This window comes from Numenius arquata, chromosome 1, assembly GCF_964106895.1.
Source record: "Numenius arquata chromosome 1, bNumArq3.hap1.1, whole genome shotgun sequence".
NCBI lineage: Eukaryota > Metazoa > Chordata > Aves > Charadriiformes > Scolopacidae > Numenius > Numenius arquata.
The window spans coordinates 24,302,547-24,322,382 of record NC_133576.1 but is presented as its reverse complement, the minus strand read 5'-3'; the positions used below and the strand labels follow the sequence as shown (position 1 = coordinate 24,322,382).

The following is a 19,836-nucleotide window of genomic DNA, read 5'->3' as shown; positions in this document are numbered from 1 at the left end:
GTATTCATGTTCTAAACAGCAGAAAATTTTAAGTAATCTGAATTTTTCCATTTGTGCATGAAATCCAGTTATCACTAAGTCTGGCAAATACAACTCCTCTTTCAAGAGTAGCAGAGGGTTAATGAACCACAGCAACACTTAGATTGTGCAGAAGACATGCTTTTTGCTCCTGCAAGTGCTCGCTGTCCTGCTTATGAAAGTGAGGGGCTGATATGGGAAGAAAATATATTTCCCTTTGTAGTCATCTCCAAATTGAAACCTTCATTTGAAACATTCTTAATTCGCTGTCACATTGACAAGGTGCAGTGCTATGTTGTTCTATACATACCAGCACAGAGTGCAGTCTCTGCAAAATTCTTAAGGAGAAGCCATCAAGCACAGATATCCTCAGAGAGACAATTCTTAAGACACAAGAATATGGCAAACACCATTCAGCACCTAACTGAGGTAAACTTTGTTTTACAGAAGCATGGATAATGATATCTCTTCAGGTGAATTCGTCTCCTCTGTCTTTATGTGCTTACAAGAAAGTTGGAGCCCGAGTTAATTGACTAGTTTCTCTTTTTAAGCATATGGAGGAAAAAAGATATTTTTTTTTTTTCAGTTACTGCTCATCTTATTCTGCAATAGATATCTAAAACATTGTAGAGGAATCCTGCTCCAAAGCATGCACTTATCTCCCGTAACTACAGAAGGAGTCAAGGCGACTTGCTGATCTAGACATGTTAACACTGTGGACACCTACAGTTAGACAAAATGAAGGTCATCTTTAGTAACTAAATGTTTCTTAGAAATTCACAGTATCATGACTTCAAATACCCTTGCTTATTTCTGGACAAGGGACATTCCTTGAAAATGTGATGCAATATTTCCAATATTCAACAAGCTATTTGCTGTGCATATTACATCATAAGAATTTTTTTTTTTTTAATTAAAAAAAAAAAATATCTCTAATCCAGCAATGTTTCCTTACCATGGCAGGAGCCATCCACTTCTTCATATCCTACACTGCAGATGCATCGTCCTAGAGGCACAAGCCAATCCCCATCTGCTCCACAGTACAATTTTGGAGTATCACGTTCCTCAGCGCTCTTCACACAGGAGCCCCGTACTTCCACCAAAGAGGAAGAATCAACCCTTGGAATAGTATCAGGAAACATAGCCAAATTACGGACTGTGAAAGGGCACTTTTTGTAATAAACACGGACTGAGACCAAAGCAATGCATGCTCCAATGTCCTGAAAAGCAAGATAAAAACCTTTCTTGTTTATTGGCCCCACCTCACGAACTTCTGTGTTGAGTTTAAGAATGCGGTCACCCAAGTCCATCTGGGTAAAGCTCTCATCAGCTGCAATAGTATCAATTTTAGTGTACTGGTTTGGCTTGAATTTCACTCCATGAGACTCATCAGATTCCATGTAGTAGAGATTGAAAGTTTCCTTGCATGTTCCCAGTACCCATGGAATACTGTTGCAGTCCCTCAGGGTAAACTTCATTTCCACATAAATCTTCTGTGCAGCATCACGGGAGATCCAGTTTGTTCGAAGCCAGTTGTTTTGGTTTGGTTCCATCACATTACATACCTGGTAAGTATGAATAGGACGATTGTGTTCATCCATTTCAGTTATGGCATCCCACTGAAAAGAAAATAAAATTGTTTGAAAACTAAGAAGAATACGTATTATGTGTATGCATATACACAGAGTCCATGTATACACATACACACAAGCACCCCATGTATGTGCACCTTTGGCTTAACTAAGATTATTTACTTAAATTTTAGTGGAAAGACAGCAGTTTAGAAGCAGATACCAACCACTGAATGGTACAAGTTTTATTTTAGAAACCCTACAACAAATTTTTATTAATAAAAAACATCTAAAAATGGCTCACTCAGTAGAAGAGGGAGATACTTGCCATGTTTATATTAGCAAATTTAATAAGTCTGAGAATATTCCTGGGCACGTCATTCAATCATCTATGGCCAAAAAAAGTGCTGTAACAGTCCTGTTTGTTATGCTGGTGGGCTGGCTCTCTGGCAGTCCTCCAGGCAATGTCCACAGCTCAGGCACACAGTACTGGCCAGGCACTGGCAGCAGTCGGCAGCTGGGATGCAGCCACTGTGGTTTGGTGGGTCTGAGGTGTTTGATGTAGGTTGTCCCAGTTTACACAATTGCCCTAGAAACATTTTAACTGTGTATATAGAGATGTTACTTTTCTTGCTCCATAGGATCTGTATTACACTGATTTCCACCAAAAAAAAAAAAAAAAAAGATCTGTCACAGGCAACATACCATTGTTCTTTCAGTTCTCTGTCAGGTCAGAGGTGAAGGAGGACTTTTTGTTTTCCCCCACCCCTTCCTACACAACCCCAAGGTTTCACATTCTATCAACTTTTCTAAAGTGTTCTTAAATTTTGGTGAAGATTCCTGCATAGAGGCTCTCAAAAACATGAATTTTCAAAAAGTTACCAATATGCGACATATGAAATGCTTAGGCTACAAATGCCTAATTTATTACATAATCTGCTACTCTAGAGGATCATCAACATCCACAAAATAGCTTCAATACAATTGAGTCAACTTCCTACTAGTTATAGTTCTGTATTCAAAAAAATATAGTGCCCTACCAGCAGCTTTAGTGTGGCTTTTAGATGTACTATTGTCTTATGGCATTCTAGATATAAACTGACATATCAGATAAACTAAAAAACTGTTCATAAATATCCCTCAAAATGCCAGAATACATTGTTTTAATACTATGAAACATCAAAATATACATGATTCATGTTCATGCTTTAGCATACTTGGAATAGATTTATTGTGAACATGTATATGACTAAACTTACTTGCTTGTAGAAAAGATGCATAAGCTTAAAATTGAGAAAGCAAAAGTTGGAAAGTTCATGGAGTATTTCCCACTCTTACCAACTTCCTCATATTTTGCAGTTACTTTGGTTAAATTCACTGTAGGGCATCTTAAAATTTTATATTATATACAGGTGTACACACATAACAATGCAAAGCACACATTAAAATCATGCACAGTATGCAATTCTGAGTACAAAAACAAGATATGGACATTACACATCATTGTTCAAACAAATTTAAATTCTGTTAGCCCCATGTTAAAACAAGTCTTACATATTTTTCTGCTCTAATACACAAAGTATCGGTATTTTTAAAATTCAAGTTACACTCCTAAAGATGCATTTTGAGTATTTCAGCAGCTGAATATTCATAGTGCCTACTGACTTCACTATTACAAAGAAGGTTGGGTTGGCCTGAGGCCTACGGGATTGAGAAAATGTATGAAATACAAGTTTAGTTTACCATTTGTAAGCAATAAAAAGTTTTTTACATATATATATCTATATATATATATCTATCTCTCACTATTTAAGACATGTGGAGAGAAAAGCTTTATCTGTTCATCTTTTTCTGTGAAGGAAGAAGATATCACTTAAGAATTAGGTCCTCATTTTCAGAAAAATTCCCTGACATCAGATGACTTCTAAGGCCCAGGTGAGCATGTAGAAAACTAGCTGGCTTTACTTGAATTTTAAGAACAAATGATGTCACAACATGGAAGTTGCAGAACAAGCACATCTCCGAGACCTTTCACACAATCTTTATATAAAAACGAAATACAAAACCCACGCAACAACAACATGGGGAGGGGGGAAGTGGAAGAGCGCACCTTCTTCTTTGGGAGTGAATTGATCGATCACAGCGGAAGCAGCAGAGAAAAAACAAAGAAAAACCAAAACCACAGAAAAAAAAAAAACCCACCCCAAACAAACCCAAAACAAACCAAAAAAACCCCGTGGCTCCATTAGCCTGAAAACTTTGATTTTAAACAGTGGTTGAAATTCATGGCATTCCAAGTGCTGCCAGATGCAATCAGAGGACTGGGATTCCTGGTCACTGCAGCATATGCCTGGGAGCTACGCAGAAAAATAGGGTAAATTAAGTCCTCTACAGGCCATTACTTCTGGGGTTTCTTCCTATCACGGCAAAACTGATAACCTTTCCTGAAGATCCTGTCCTAAGAATCACAAAACATACTTCTTATCATAGCCAGACAATGGCAAAAAATTGGCAAACAATCTGCTGACTCTTAAGAGATTGTTATAAGGCCAAAGGCTTTTGGCCTGTGACACTTGTACACATTCAGAAAGGCAAAGCTGCTACTTCAGCGTTCACGGCAAGACCAGAACGAATTCAGATTTGGTCAAAATTATACAACGAAGGACTAGTTAGCACAGGGTTTTTTGTGCCACTGTCCCCAAATTGGTTTGAACTATATAATTGAAGTCTACCCTGTAACAAGCAATAGATCTTGGCTTTGGCAGAGGAAAAGGGGACATTCATGCTCTGGTGGGCCAGGCCTCTTTTGCCAAGCATGAACCCACACAGCTTGAATTGATTCAAATTCCACAGCCATGAAGAATTAGAAAAAGTGATTAAAGTATTATTTTATCATTTTAAATAAAATTAATTAAAATCCACAGCTCCAAGCCTTAAAAGCCACCAGAAGAGGTTCTTTAAAAACAAAGTGGAAGAGTCTCTCGGCTGCTGATCCCCATTTTGCCTACCATATCTGTTAGGTGAGCCAAGGTCATATCACCTTTTTTCCACATATAAAACAGGTACTATAAGTTTAAGCATTATTACACAAATTTCTGTTATACACAAATATAACCACAATGTAGATTTAGTAAAAAAAAAATAAAAATCAAACCAAATAGAAGCACAAAAGGTTTTCTGCATTTGTTTGTGTATGAAAACACATTAAAAGGAGGATGTGCCATATGTTCCAGAGAGGTCTCTGAAAAAAACAAAAACAAAACACAAAAACACAAAAACCAAACCAAACTCAAAAATTACGACCCCAAAAACCACCAACAAAAAACCAAAAACACCTTCCACACCACAAAAAACACCCAACCACAAAAGACCAAACCCTCAAAGAACCCACACAAAACGAAAACCCCCAACAATCAAGAAAAAACACACCACCAAAAAAACAGAATAAAAGAGTAGCAGGTGTGATGACAACATAATTTTTAAAATACAGAGCAGTCTTCAGAACCAGAGAAAACTAGCTTAAATAAAAAAAAACTTGAACATACTACTTCCTCTTAAAATACTAAGAAAAAAAAAAAGAAATCCAACATACCCTTCCCTTATCGTGAGATTATCTTCAGAAATATTTATATATTCACTTTGAATCAATATCTTGATTTGAACTTAGAAATTAAAGCCCTGAAGTTAGCTGCTAACCCTGTAGCTAATAATATAAATCTATTACTTCTGTAGAAAAGTAAAGGCTCAGCACTTCAATAACTGGTTTAAAAGAATGCAACAAGATGGATTGATCAAACATGGACAGTGCTTTAGTTTATTCAAAGAAAGCCTTGCGTGCTTCATGCCAGTGCCTTTCCATTGTGCTCCCAGACAGCCTGCTTACACTCCCAATTTATAAGAATTCATGCATTGGGCAAGAAAAACATTTAAGAGGCATTTGCAGAAATGTTTAACAGAAGTAGTAGTCTATTCATTATACACATAAAATACATTCAAAAATGTTTAACGTCTAATGTTTCAACCTAGCCATCGCACTGAGACATACTGTATAAGGTGTGCTTATAAGTAAAGCTATGAATTTGTTACACTTAATTACTAATTTGTTGCTCTTAATTACTAATGCCAGATACTAAGTACAAATGAGGTGAATTCCACCGCCTCAAATGTCAATGTAATTTACTGAAAAGTCTGACAGAACCATGATAGTCTCTGACAAGGACACATTATTTCTGCATGAAATACAATCTACTTTTAATTTTACATAAGTGTTGCATTTTTCTTCTGATAAAAACAGCCAGGAAATATTAAGCAATAGTTAAATTCAGTGCAGACAACAAAAAGCCAAACAGTTTATCAAATACACACTAGTTTTCTTCTAGGTGTGTTTCATGTTATACCTCCTAATTAATTAAATGAAAAGTATTTATAAACATTTCAGTTGTGCAAAACTATTCTTCACTAAAATCTTAAACAAGTGGAAGCATACATTGGTAATGTTTGCACAAGAATGTGGTAGCTCCCCGCAAAATACTTAACCTGACATGCAGAAGCTGACAGTTCAGACTTCCTTCAAAATGAGACCCCTGGTGTACCAATGCACTGCATTACCTTCAAAATTTTTTATTATGTTCCTTTCAAACAAGGAAAACCTCCGATAATGTTGATGGAAGCAGAAGCAGTGTAGAGCTAACTCTTACAACTAGAGTTCCAGGACTTATGAAGAAGAAATGTCAAAAACACGGTTTGGAGGAAAGACTTCAAAAGTCTATTTTAACACTGTAATCGACGACAGCATGGATAAGAGATTACATTTTACTTTCACATCTGGCGTAAAGGAGGAGTAAATGTCACTAAAATAGAACAACATAGAATTTGAAGGTTGGTAGAAAGAAGATTTTAAGATTACTTGTCACATTCATGTACAAAATATGAGATTAGGCTACAAACCACACTGAGACTATAGTTAGATAAAATCTCAGCGGTTTTCATATCTCTAAAAGCTACTTTACAATCTTTCTTCTGTTTCATTTTAGAACCACTAATATTTAACAGCTGTATGGAGAACACTATAAAGAGCCAATTACGTAATGTAAATCTTCTACTAAATATATGTAATACCAAAATCTGTTTTCACTGTTTCCCACTTTTTGTTTTTCTAATTTTGAACCAAACACTACAGATATACAAAAGCAGCAAGAGCCATTTATTACAATTCAGTAGGTTGTATCACCGAAGGCTGTATGAGCATTATGAAAAGAGAAATTTCATTTCACATATTTTAAGTTAAACACATTACTGTCTGATCAGAAAAAGCCTTAGTGATACCACGCTACAGAAAAGTAAACACAGTGGACCAGTTCCAGCCTCATGGAAGCAGTCATAACTTCTCTGAAGTTATTTCAACAAATTCTGAATCTTGACTTATCTTTAAACCATGGTCAGCCTCTTAAGCAAACCCTTATTGAGGTCATATTGTGCTGCTTAAAGAAAAGAAATGTTAAATTGACAACTGGCATGATTTGCCCAGTACTAGCCGTATGCAACATGGGATTTAGAGGAGGAATGTAGAACAGGAAGGACTGAGAGGATATTAAGCTTGCCCTGTTGTCATCTCCCAGCCCTCTCTGGCAGCACCATGAAGTCACAAGTTCCCACATCAACCCTATGATTCCTCTTTGAGTTCCAGTCGCAGGTGCTGCCTACGGGCAGCAGAGAGCAGTGATGGCACTGCACCAGAGACAGAAATGGCACATCTTTTCCCATGTGAAGACCTGCACTGCAGGCACTTCCCGACCATGTCACTTGAGCCTCTCGTTTCCCACGCTGGCAATCTCCATTGTGCCATTTGCGTAGAAGCAAGGCCAAGCAGATTCTCACTGTTTAGCAGGAGCCCTATTTGTGCTTAAAGAATTCATTACAATATTTTATTTTTATGTCAAATTGTACTGTAAGAACCTTTTCCAATTAATGGGGTAGACATTTTCAATTGCTTGATATAACTATTTCATAATAAGCTGATATCTAGATAACTTCATGTGTAATGAAAGACACTTTTCCCACAAGTTGTCACACTGATTGATGAATTAATAGTAGGTTCTTAATCTCAGATAACAGTTATTCAGACACTGATCCCAGCAGCAGTTTGGTAATCTAGGATGGCAGTTTTAGCCTCCTGCACAACTCAAGATTCTTTTTATTGATATTTTACTTCATTTAAAGGAAAAGGTAGGGACACTGGTTACTTAGACTCATGTCTTTACTCAGCAGTTTAAGGAACTGAAGAGACCCTCTGTCCTTACAAGTTTTGCTGCATTTGTATCCTGAGCTAGAAAGTTCCCTTCCCTTTCCCCTTATCCTTTTACTCAAAGGATAATTCTGTAAAAAAAATGAAGGGTTCTGCACTTACACATACCTAACCAGTGTATCTTAGCTCAATCCTGAATAAGGAAAGGTTGTGGCAGACTTAGCGTGCAACATATTTGAATATCAAGTACACAACGGGGCCCCCGGGTAAAACATTCTACACAAGTCTTTTGTTGTTGAGCAAAACCTGTAGGGATAAGCACTGGCTTTCCATACAGAGAATTGAAGGAAGAAGCTGTGCATGAAAAGAACACAGGATGGGAGATTGGGAAATGAAACCTGCTGAATTCAGCCATTCTGCATTTAACTACCTCCTAAGAAAACACATCTGTAAAGGCAGGTCCTCAATGGTAGTAAGTCTTATTACCTATCTGGCAACAGGAGAAAGACTTCCTTTCTAAATCAAGGAACAAAATATCTAAGGTTCATGCTACAGAGATCTGGTTTACTCCGTTGGTTTCAGAGAGCGAGGTTATTTCAGAAATGTATCTGCCAATTACTTCTTACACAAAGACATAGGCTGGCATTTGAAAATTCATGAACCTTAACTGTAGCAATGCAATTTTCTGATGTATATCCCTCATTGCTCACAGATGTCCACTTGGAACAGGTCAGGTCCCTAACAATAAAAGGGATGGACCACGTTATATAGAACTGCTGCTATCCTAAAAGACAGTCTAGAGAAAGTTACAAGTGTGTCTGTGCAACCCGTGTACGCAAGAACAGTTAAGTAAGCATCTCCACATTTATGACATTCAATGAAGATGAAAAGAAAGCATATTTTTTCTAATATTTTAATTGGTTCTTCTATTTTGTCATTTTTATAAATGGTTTACTACTCATTTTGGCCATCAGTATTTGCAGTTGTCAGCTAGGAGTCATTGATGAAATCTACAAGTGAATTCTCACTTTCAACTGTTTGCTATTGACAATCTTTTAGATCCCATTTCTATGGAAACAAGCTGAATGGTTAAAGTAAAGAGAGTTTTAAAAGTTTTTAAAATTCCCTTATACTACCTCCACTGAGATGATTTCCATAGAAATAAGATCAGAAAGGTCTAAGCTAGGAAACAATAGAGAAGGACCCACACTTGGCACGCACAGCTGCTGGCTGCCACCTGCAAATGCAGATTTAAGCATCTAGCTGCTGTAGTGACTGACATTCAAGCAAAACCAGCTACACTACATAACAGAATTGCAGAAAAACATTTCTCTCCAATTAATATGCTTGGAAAATAAACATTTTAAAACACAGTTGGCATTTAAAACATGACACTGAAGTCAGCAAGATTAAAAAATATCAAAAAGAACCACAGAATTTCTGTAAGTTAAAGGCATTGAATTAATATTTCCCCCCATTCCCTCTAACTCATTTTTCTTTGTCTCCACCTTTTTTCAAGATATACAACTCTGTATGCAAAAACAGACGCTCAGATCTCCAAAGCCCAATTAGACAAGTAATAATACTGAACTTATGAAATGTGCCTATTTAAAAGAAAATTTTTAATAGAAAAAAAAAAAGCAGACAAAACTTCACAGCTATTCACTTATCTCCTAGCAAGTACAAGTTGGCATAGCTAGCAAAATAAAACAGCAATTAAACTACTTACGGTCATACATTTAAATCAAACTGGTTTAAAGTTGCTTAGGGAGTGCATAAATATATAGCATGCATTAGACTAGCTTTGTAGAATTATAATCACAATTGCAGCACAGGTTTAGAGGAAAACATGATATCTGTTTTCTACACAGACAGCAGCATATAGGCACAGACTATGATAGTCGATGGCAAACTCCTCATAGAATCTATAGAAGTAAATGTAATTAAAAGGGAAGAACCAAATCAGAATTTAAAAAAAATAAAAAATAAAGAATAACTAGGGAATTATAAATAAGAGAATACAGGAAAGAAAGCGGCAGATTATTCTGTGTTCTCCAAATGCAAGCCTTAATAGGTCTTGGGCTGTGGAACAGCTGCTCTTCAGCTGAAGTGGCCAGGACGATTCAGAAAGCTGTTAATGCACTCAAAACTATAAATCCAGAACAGAAAGTTGCTTTTCTGGTATTTACATGAAGCACTGAATATGAATAACTGTGAGGATGAGCTGCTCCAGATGATCCAATTTCACTCTGCTCTGGAAACTGATCTTGTTCATGAATGTTTCCTTCAGGCAAGCAAGACTAGGATTTGGTGGCATTTGAGGGATGAGCTCTACAATCCAAGCGAGGCCAACTTCAGGTACATAAAACAATCGACTCTCACCCGGAGATTACCCAGTGTAGGACTTTGGGATCAGAAGGCAATAGGACAGCCCTGCTCTATCTTTGTAGAGCGCATTGTGGCTGTTCCAGAAAAAAAGGAAAAAAAAAAAAAAAAAGTCACAGGTCCTGAACAGGGATCTTTGTGCACATACTAGAAAAGATCAAGATGTCAAGAAACATGTTTACATTTCTAAATATATAATGTGATGCAGGGCTCAAACTACTGAGGCAGTCAATCCATTTTACTGACCAGATTCTAAACAGCAGTATCGTAAGGCACCAATGAAAGAGTTACTCATGGAATAATGTTTCTGCTGTCTAGATATGAAAAAGAAAGTATAAAACAGGAGTCAGAAATAACAATACACTTTTCCTTCCATTCTAGATCATGAGAAGGCAAAATACATTCAGAAAAGAGATTCACAGTAAAATGGAAAGAAAAACGAAAAAAGAATTCACACATATGTGTATACATATGAAGGCTGTTTATAACAACCTGATATATAATTGAAGCCAACCACTAACATATAAAATGCCATTCTCCTCAATACTCTGGAACAAGACCATTGCTTCCCTGAACGTGTTATGGACTATAAAAGGCTCAATGACTTGCATCAAGGATCTGCAAGGATAGTGTGCCAGACTGTAATTTTCTTTTTAAATGAGACACGCTAGTAAAACCTCAGCAGGTGGTGAGGGATGCCACAATTCAGTGGTGAAGAGTGCTGCTGATCACCTTTCCAGAGGCATCCTATCCCCTATGTAATGCAACACTTCCAACATACTCAGAATTTAATGGAAAGTGAGAGCAGAAAGTCTATACCTTTTCAAGATACTATAGCTCTTAGCACTCAGCATGCCCTTCAAAAATTTGCCTGTGCCATCTCTGGAACCTGCACCATAGCTTGCTGACCTGTTTTATAGAAAATAATAATAGTAATAATAATGAATAAAAAGGTGGTCTAGAGGTATGGGCTACTAGATTAGAGCTGGATCTAGCTAATCATAAGAACTGTGTGCTACAATTAGCAGAGAGGCTGCCAGCAGTTGCAGAGTCCCTCTCAAGACAAAACACTGAATAATGCTGATGCTTGCAGGCTAACAAGAACAAGAGGCTGGCAATCCTCACCTGGCTGAATGAGATTTGTGGGATTACCTAAGAATACATGCAGAATGCAATAGGTTAAACAGCAATACCTGCATGAGGAAATACATGGGTCTGTTGTGGAGTAACTGATGTATGTATGTAAGAAAAAAGTTTTGCCACCCATTAGTAAATAAGAGATATTGTGACTTAAAATACATACATGTAAATTCTTATACTTCCTGATGACTAGAATTAGACAAACAATGAATGAGAAAAAAAATTACACCTAACAAATAAATAAATCAGACTTTAGGTATAGTTAAGTCAGGCTCCAATAGATATTAGCTGTTTAACAGCAGAACACTGATTTGCTGCTGTGTTGCTTTATTTCCTGAATACAGGGAGCTGGAGCAATGCTGGCTCCGCCCCTCCCAGCTAACTGGAGCAGGAATGTTATAATACATCAGTAATGCTGCACAATAGCTGGCTGCATCAGCTATACGGCCTGGGGGAACTCACTGGATCTCCAAAAAATCTCTGTGTCCAGAGATATTTAGAAACACAGCAAAAAAATTAAACTGGAGGGACCCTTAAGAAAAAAAAAAAAAACCCACAAAACATGAGTAGTCTCTACATTTCTCGTTCAGAAATTTCTACAAATTCAGAGGTCACCTATTAATCTTACTCAGCTGTTTGTGATCAGCTCCATGCAGCCATGTCAGTACTGCACTGACTCTGACCCAACAAGCCTTGTGGAACTGGAGCTGGTCCGTAGGATCCCCTCCTGCCATACCCTCACTCCCCGTGCACCTCAACCCTGGTAATTGGTTTGGCCTGCTGAGAAGCCAGAATAACATCAGGGCAGGGAGAGACACTTGGTAGAAGATATCCTCAGCCCTCGGTTTGAGGCCTGACCTTGCCTGCTTTATGATTTAATGCACACAGGACTATGAGCCAAATAACTGACTGCTTCAAAACCCCTTCAAAAATTGTGACATCAAAAACCTTGACATCAAGTCACAAATCTGACTTAAATGCACAACGTTCCAAATATTAGTTCCCTTTTACTTGCTTTACAAGCTATGAATCTTCAATTTTGTTATTTGAAATTCCCCTTCAGCAGCAGGAAGATCCTCTTCTGCTTTTATCACGCCAAGAAGCAGAGCTTTAAACGAATACCACAGAATCACAGCAAAACAGCAGTCCTGGCTACGCACACTCAGAAAGCTGGCTGTGACTCAGAGTCTCCCATTTTCATTTTCTAATTGCTCAGAGAAAAAACATTTCAGTACTAGTGATGGTGGAAACTGTAAATAGCTCTCCAAGATCCAGGTTTTCCCACTGAGAAATGGTGGATCCCAGAGTCTGTTTTTACATGGGCATTGGCATATTTAAATTACTGCCATTAGCAAGCAGTCAATGAGGTTAATATGGATGAAGTAAAACCCACAAGAATATCTATCCATTCATTCTTCCTGTCTCTCCCCAATTCTTTCCTAAAGTCTCTAATCTTTAAAAAGGAGAAGGGAAAAAAAAAAAAGAGGTCCTGCCATTTCTGCTTCTTATTGAATTAGCACTAGTCAATTAGTGCTCTTAATTGAAACTATACCAAATGGAAACAATTAAAAATAATAATTATACAAAGCAGCTAATAAGACTTTTCATCTTTGGAGTGCTTTACAAACACTAACACATTAATTTAAACTAAGACATAAAACTAAAGAAGCAAAACTAAAGATAATGAGGGGAAGGTTAAGTGACAGATCACTGAATTTTACCAACATGTGCTGCAAGTTACAGTAATGAGGAACTTGCTGTATCAGTGCAGATGCCTTTATCTGACACCACATACACTCAAATGAACTGAAGCAATGCCACTTCAAAACTTTACTGCAACACAACAGTATTCCTTTAAGCACGTTACTAATGGCTCCTTCAAAACTGCCCTCTCCACCTGTTGTGCTACCAGGCAAACTGAAGCCCACTTCTGGGGCACACACCCGGCTGAAATACCTGCTAGCAAACTGCTGATGAGCAGCTGAAGACCTGCATCTTTCACCCACCACCTCATGCCTTGCACCATCATCTAAGAAGTGTTACTGGTACTTAGCGATAACATGATTCACCACCTCATTTTATTTCCAAGCTACTTACCCCTTCTGAGCAATCAGAATATCAAAAGGGGAAAAAACCCTAAGATTAGAGCTATTGGAATTATTAAAGGTAAAAAAAAATATTATTTATTGGCTTGCAAGAGATCATGTTGATATACTCAAGTGAAAGCCAAAAGCAATGGCATCGTATCCTGCCATTTCACTGACCCCAAAAGTTCTGGAAATAAAATCTGAGAAGTGAACAGAAGAACTAATTATTGAAAGTGAGACAAGCTGAATAATATAAGTAGCAACTCAGTTTATTTGCATATAATTTCCTAAGTTTATTTGCATATTCTAGCTACATGGATCACAAATTTACTCATTTTCTAGGTTGATTCAGAGCAGTGCACAAGAATTCTGCAGAATAACTCCCATTACATGTTGGAAACACCTTTAACAAAGTGTACAAATACATAAAAATCAGAAGTCAACAGTATTTTTAAAAGAAACAAAAATAAAACGCTATCCATATCAACCTTATGCATATAGTCTGTGAACTCCAAAACACAGTGGAAAATAAAGGGGCAAGAGAAAGCAAAAGAACACAATCGCCAATGTTTTCCAGAAAAATCAGTTTGTTCATACTTCCCAAGTAATTGCTTATTTACTAAGAGCTTGTAAAGTAGTACTGTCTCCTTGGAGAGCCCAGGCTCAATCATACTCATTAAAATGTACTGGAAGGAAACAACCTGCTACCCTTACCCAGTGCTCCTTCCTTTCATCCCATTTCTCAGCACACAAATGGAAGAAGCATCAAGGTCCTAATTGCCCTATAGTATATATAAACTGGTATCGAAAACACTCCCTTCACTAGAGTTGAGTGCAGTACCATCAGAGCAACCTCTCAGTCATCTCCTCTTTTCTACATTGTGGTGCATTCTTCAGATACGTCTGAAGAGGAAAAGATATGAACTACGATAATGAATAATTCACGCCCTCTTTCAGCCTCCCCTCCTCCTATTACCCATATCTTCAATTGGATAAAAAAAAACAAAGATACTCTCTAAATCAATTTCTGGCAAAGCTATTGAGAGTAAAGGAGAAAAATTCATTTTACTATATTTTACTCTATTTTGGTAGACAGAACAACATTTCATATAACTTTATTCATAAACTGTGTAAAGTGGATCCTCTCTATTCTTTGTGTTGCATGCACAACTTTGAATTACATGGGTACATATTGGGCAAAGTTTTGTTCATGTCTGCATACTTGGCAAAGTAGACCAGGCTATCTTCTTATGTAGTTTTGCAATCTCTTTAGGTTCACCCAAATTGGAAAACAGCTAGAACATATTACTTTAATGAATAACTTCCTTTGATGATGACGGACAGACCTTCAGTAAGTATATTTTTCCATAGGTCTGTTCAGATTTCTGAAGGGAAAAACCCTACAGAGTGAGTTGTGGAGAGATCTATCTATTTACTTGCTCTATTTTTAGTTCACCATTTTCTCAGAAGAACACATAATTCACCCTAAGATACACAGAACAAACTTTGGCCTTCCAGAAGGACCTGGTTTGTAACACGAGGCATCACTCACCATGTGGGCATTCTGTGTTAGGAGCATGTCCTGATCAAGTCAACTGCAGTTTCCAAAAAAACATTTCTCAGTGATGGATAAAGGATGTTTATGTCTCCATCTTTTATCACTTTGAAGGGATGGTTTGAACATCGAACTAAAAATAAAAGGTAGAAGTGTCCCACCACATCAAGTGATTTACCCTCACTGAATGTGAGGCCTAATGAAGGCATCTCTGCTGTACTTTTATTCTTTCGTGGCAGAGATTTTGAAGCTTCTTCAGAGACTTATGGTCCCATAGAAATGATCCCTTTCTAGGTGAAATAACAGTAAGTGTCCAAACCTTCAACTATGAAGTATTTGTTTCAGTTATGCCATTCATGAAAACAAAACTAGAGTTTAGATATTTCTAGCTGTCTGGTGCTAAGTGTTGACAAAAAGAGTCAGCAACATGTGACAATCTCACAATTCCCCCCCACCAGGTGTTTCAGGACCTTTTTGTGAGCACAGACCACATGGCTGAGTCACATGTGTCTGGCACAAAATTCACAAAGGAATTTATAAGGCTGAAAATTGCAAACCAAAGAGGTGATAGTAAGAAAAAATATGTAGCAATACCAAACTCTCAAAAAGCTCCTACAAACTATTATACTTAGGCAATTCAGTGAAATTCTGAGTGTCTGAGTTCAAAGAGCACCATATATGACATAGGATAACAACTTGACCCACAATTTTCATTTAAAAGCATACAATTTAACATAAAGATACTTAATCTTGATGTATTTTCATTTGCTTTTAACTCTAGGAGATACTTAAGCATAGGCTGATAATTTTCACCTTATTTTTTTCTACCTTTCAGAATTTATAATAGTTATCCTTATACTCACTTCATTACCTTAAGTATAATACGATATTTACATCTAATTGAAACTTAGAGCAATATTTGGACCCCACTGTAGATAACTTTGTTTGCAGACATATTGAGCAGACACAAGCTAATGACAAATCACTGCAGCTATTTGTGGTCATGGAATGTCAACTATAGGTTAAATTAGACATCAGGTTCATTTATCATTTACCAAATTAAAGATTACACTTGTTTTTCTTCAAGACCTTTCAGTTGTCACAACCAACTTCCCCCTAAGAGAATGATGCTCTGTTGAACACAGAGAATTATAGTTGAACACAACTGTTGAGATGTTAGTCCAATCTTCCTACTTTACATATACTGCCTGTCAGCAGGATATCCTTTTAACATAAGAATAAATCCCATTCATGTATGTAATTTCTGAGCAGCAAAAAGAACAAACATTTTTTGGGATATGTCTTCACAGGATTTTTTTTTTTTTTTTTTTATGGAGGACACTAGCAAGATTTAGATTTTTATTTAGAACTTCTAAATCAGTGAGGGTCTTCACATATCATTTATTTAAAATAGTTCTATGACTATCTGGTCTAATTAAGAAACATTGAAAAAAAAGCTTTCAAAGAAGTTAGATTAATAACGTTGAAAGAATGTATACCAAAAGCAGACAATTTTTATAGAACATGACTAAAAATCTTTAACTTATTTTCTGTAGACTGAGCTAAATTTTTGCTATGAAACACACCTATTCTGTAGGTTTTCCTGTTTTTTTAAATAATGCTTTTAACAGACCTTGCAGTTTTCTGGAATGCAAATGTTGGAATATTCATGGGCCCAGGAAGAAGAAAGCAATACAATTCAGCTTTGAGAATTATGAAGAGAAATTCCATTCTTTAGAATTAAGAGGTTCCACAAGAACTTAAAGTCCCTGGGAAGGGAGGAAAAGTCAATTTCATGTTCAGATTTTATCTTCCTATTCCTCTCTAAGGAAGAGACCACAGGACCCAAGTCTTCTCATGTAAAGGAGCAAGGGACTGAGACTACCCGAGAATGAAGAAACAGCCCAGAGCAGGTAGAAATAACCATATAACTGCAGACACCAGAGATCAATGTCATTCTTTCAACACATTTTTCTCCCCTTGGTCAATCACAGCTATGTAGATGGGAGTAGACAGACGATGATTGTCTGTGAGTAATTGAAATAGACTGTTTCTATTGACTTCTCATAAAAATAGTTATATTATTTTTGCTGCATTTTATTCGTTATACATAGACACCTAAATGGCACATTTTTCTTCCATACCCCATTTTCAATACAAAGCGCTCTGATTCTCATTAGAACAGCTATGTCAAGATTTCTGCCCTTATTTATCAGATTTAGGAGTGTTGCATATGAAGTGTAGGTACAAAAAACATTGAGGTATGTCATCTGCTACTCAGTCTCATAATCTTTTTTGAAATTACATACCTGCAAGAACAAGTACTTCCTTAGAACACAGTGTGCTGAATTCAAGTCCTTTCCTACCCTCCACTACCCCCAAAACACAGTAAAGTCTTTCCTAATTCTTCCTATTCTGCTCTTCTGCTGAAACATGAAATGGAGGATAGTCAAAGGGAAAACTGTTTCATAGATTGGTTTATGTAGAATATTCACCTGTAATCCCTTTTAAAATTTGCAGGGTCCTTTCTTGAAGCAGATATGTTAAAATAAACATACTTCTGTGTGTGCATCTGTTTTCTAATGAGACCTGACACAATAATTAGCGTGCAGCAAGTTAGGGTAGTTTAATATACTTCCCTCCTTGTTTCTATCCAGCTTTATAAAGGTTTCATTAATCTTTGCCACCACCAACAGGAAAGCAATAAAATATGTATAACAAAGTAAATAACAGCACTTAATAATAATCTAAACTTTCATTTCAGTTCCACTATTAAATATTGTTTTCTGAAAACAAACAGGCTACTTCTCAGAAAGGCTAATTAGCTGGTTAGTCAGTTCAGGAACTCTAAAGTTCATCTTTTACAGTTGCTGCAGATGAGAAGTATCAGATAAAACTTTTGGGCAAAAACGTGAATTTGATGTGGGAGGAAAGAGTATCACAGCTGTCAATATTAACTTTTTTTTAATGCTCTGATGAGTCGCCATGCTGCTCATTGTTCTGGCCACATCTAGAAAACTTGATCTTAGCATTATAAATAGAAAACAAGTAGTTGATTGAACAAAAGAGAAGACAGACACAGAATGGACTGGAAGGTTGGATGTAACACTTGTGGTTTGGAAAAAAAAAAAAAAATTGTACTCAAGCCTCAAGCTGGCAAAACCAAAATAAATACACATGAATGAATTAAAAACTCCTCAAAACTAGGGTCTAATATTTTTGTAATATTTTTGTTCTCATTATAGATAAAAGTAATGTTTTTTCCATTAAATGGGATTTCTATATCCAACTTTATATAGAAGACATTTATTTAAAATTTGATACAAATAGCCACCATAACTTCAAAGATTTCCTAATTCTTTACCCTGTATGTGTATTCCTACATAAGCTTTGTATATAGAAAAAGAGGCACTTGGACCCAGGATTATGAAGGAAAAGAAAAAAAACACCTAAAAAAAATTTAGATGAAAGTCGCTTTAAACAACCTCTACCTGATAGGGAAAAACTATTTACTATAAAAATGGCATTATAACTGTTACCCAAACATTTTTCCATCAAGAAGAAAACCATGCTACCCTACAGAAAAATCACATTTGGTCTAGAAAGTGCTAGAAGATTTCTGTATCAACTCAAGAGCTCTTCAGGAGTTAGCAGGTCCTCTCTATATCCCAATTGCTTCATGTGGTGTGTCAGTAACACTGATTCTTTCACACTTGATAACAACCTCTCTTTTGACTCCCCTTTCCCCAAATATATTACAGATCACTTCTCAGCAGTACTTATGGACACAGCTCTGTCATATTTGCCACCCCTAGAAAGACAGAGGACCCTAAATGCATGTCCATCTTCACTTCCACTTGCCTCTTCCTTGCTTCCTAGTATCTAGTGTCATACATAAGATTTTTATTTAGACTTATGGCCAGGCTTTCTGTTTCAAGTTAAAACAGAAATAGTAATGAGTAGAAGTTATAGAACAATCCTGGTTCCAGACATCTTACTAAGGGGTCTCAAGACTGATCAGAAGCATCAGGCCAGCGACTCATGGTTTATAGCTATTCCACACCTCCCAAATATTATCTCATTATTATGAGACGCTACTACCCCCACCCACCTCCCACTACTTATATTTCTTCAGAGTTTGGTTTTGAATGTTCTCCTCAGAGATCGCTTCAGAGTGCTTATGAATGACATATTGCTAGTGCAGTGGAGTTGCTTGTGCCCAACATTTTCAAATTCTGTTTCTACCCCTGCCATACAAACAAGCAGTGTGTAACACCACCAGTTCCTCCCGCTACACTGCGGTTCGTTGGCGTTCAGTTGTTCTGGGCTGAAACAATTGCTGTGTCAGGGAGCACTGCACAAGCCAAATGACTTTTAAAATACTGGCTGCTCCTTTCCAAGTGCATTCTTGTTGCAGAAAAGTTATTTTTTTGTCATCTCAGCAATATGATTTACACTAAACTGTAATAGCATGACAGAGAAAGAGAATGGAGAGTGGTGTAGCAGAAGCAGCTTGGGGCATAAACGTTGCACACTATCTTTGCTGCCAACGTATCAAGAAATCCCAGAGCGAGCTACTAAGAACTCACTCCCCCTTTATTTTTCACATACTGTTATCACAGCATATAAACTAGGCATCTAAAATCTTTTTAGCACTGGACATCTGGAGTGCTAACTACACACTATTTTCTTTATACAGATTAATTCAATGTTATACAAGATGACTATTTACACATACAGAATAAATAGATACATAAAGTATAAATATACATACAGATCTTATGATCACAGACAAGTCATAATCAAAGTGACATAGTTCTCTGGTAAGTCAGACAG

General features: G+C 36.9%; 1 protein-coding gene across 2 annotated transcripts in view; it reads right to left on the bottom strand.

Annotated features, from left to right (window-relative positions):
- The window catches only part of EPHA6 (EPH receptor A6), a 507,751-nt gene that overhangs the window by 375,859 nt on the left and 112,056 nt on the right, over positions 1-19,836 (bottom strand). For both annotated transcript variants that reach the window (XM_074161043.1, XM_074161051.1), the window contains one exon: positions 974-1,637. In XM_074161043.1, coding sequence (XP_074017144.1) covers positions 974-1,637 — 664 coding nt within the window. The remainder of the gene's footprint in view (positions 1-973; positions 1,638-19,836) is intronic.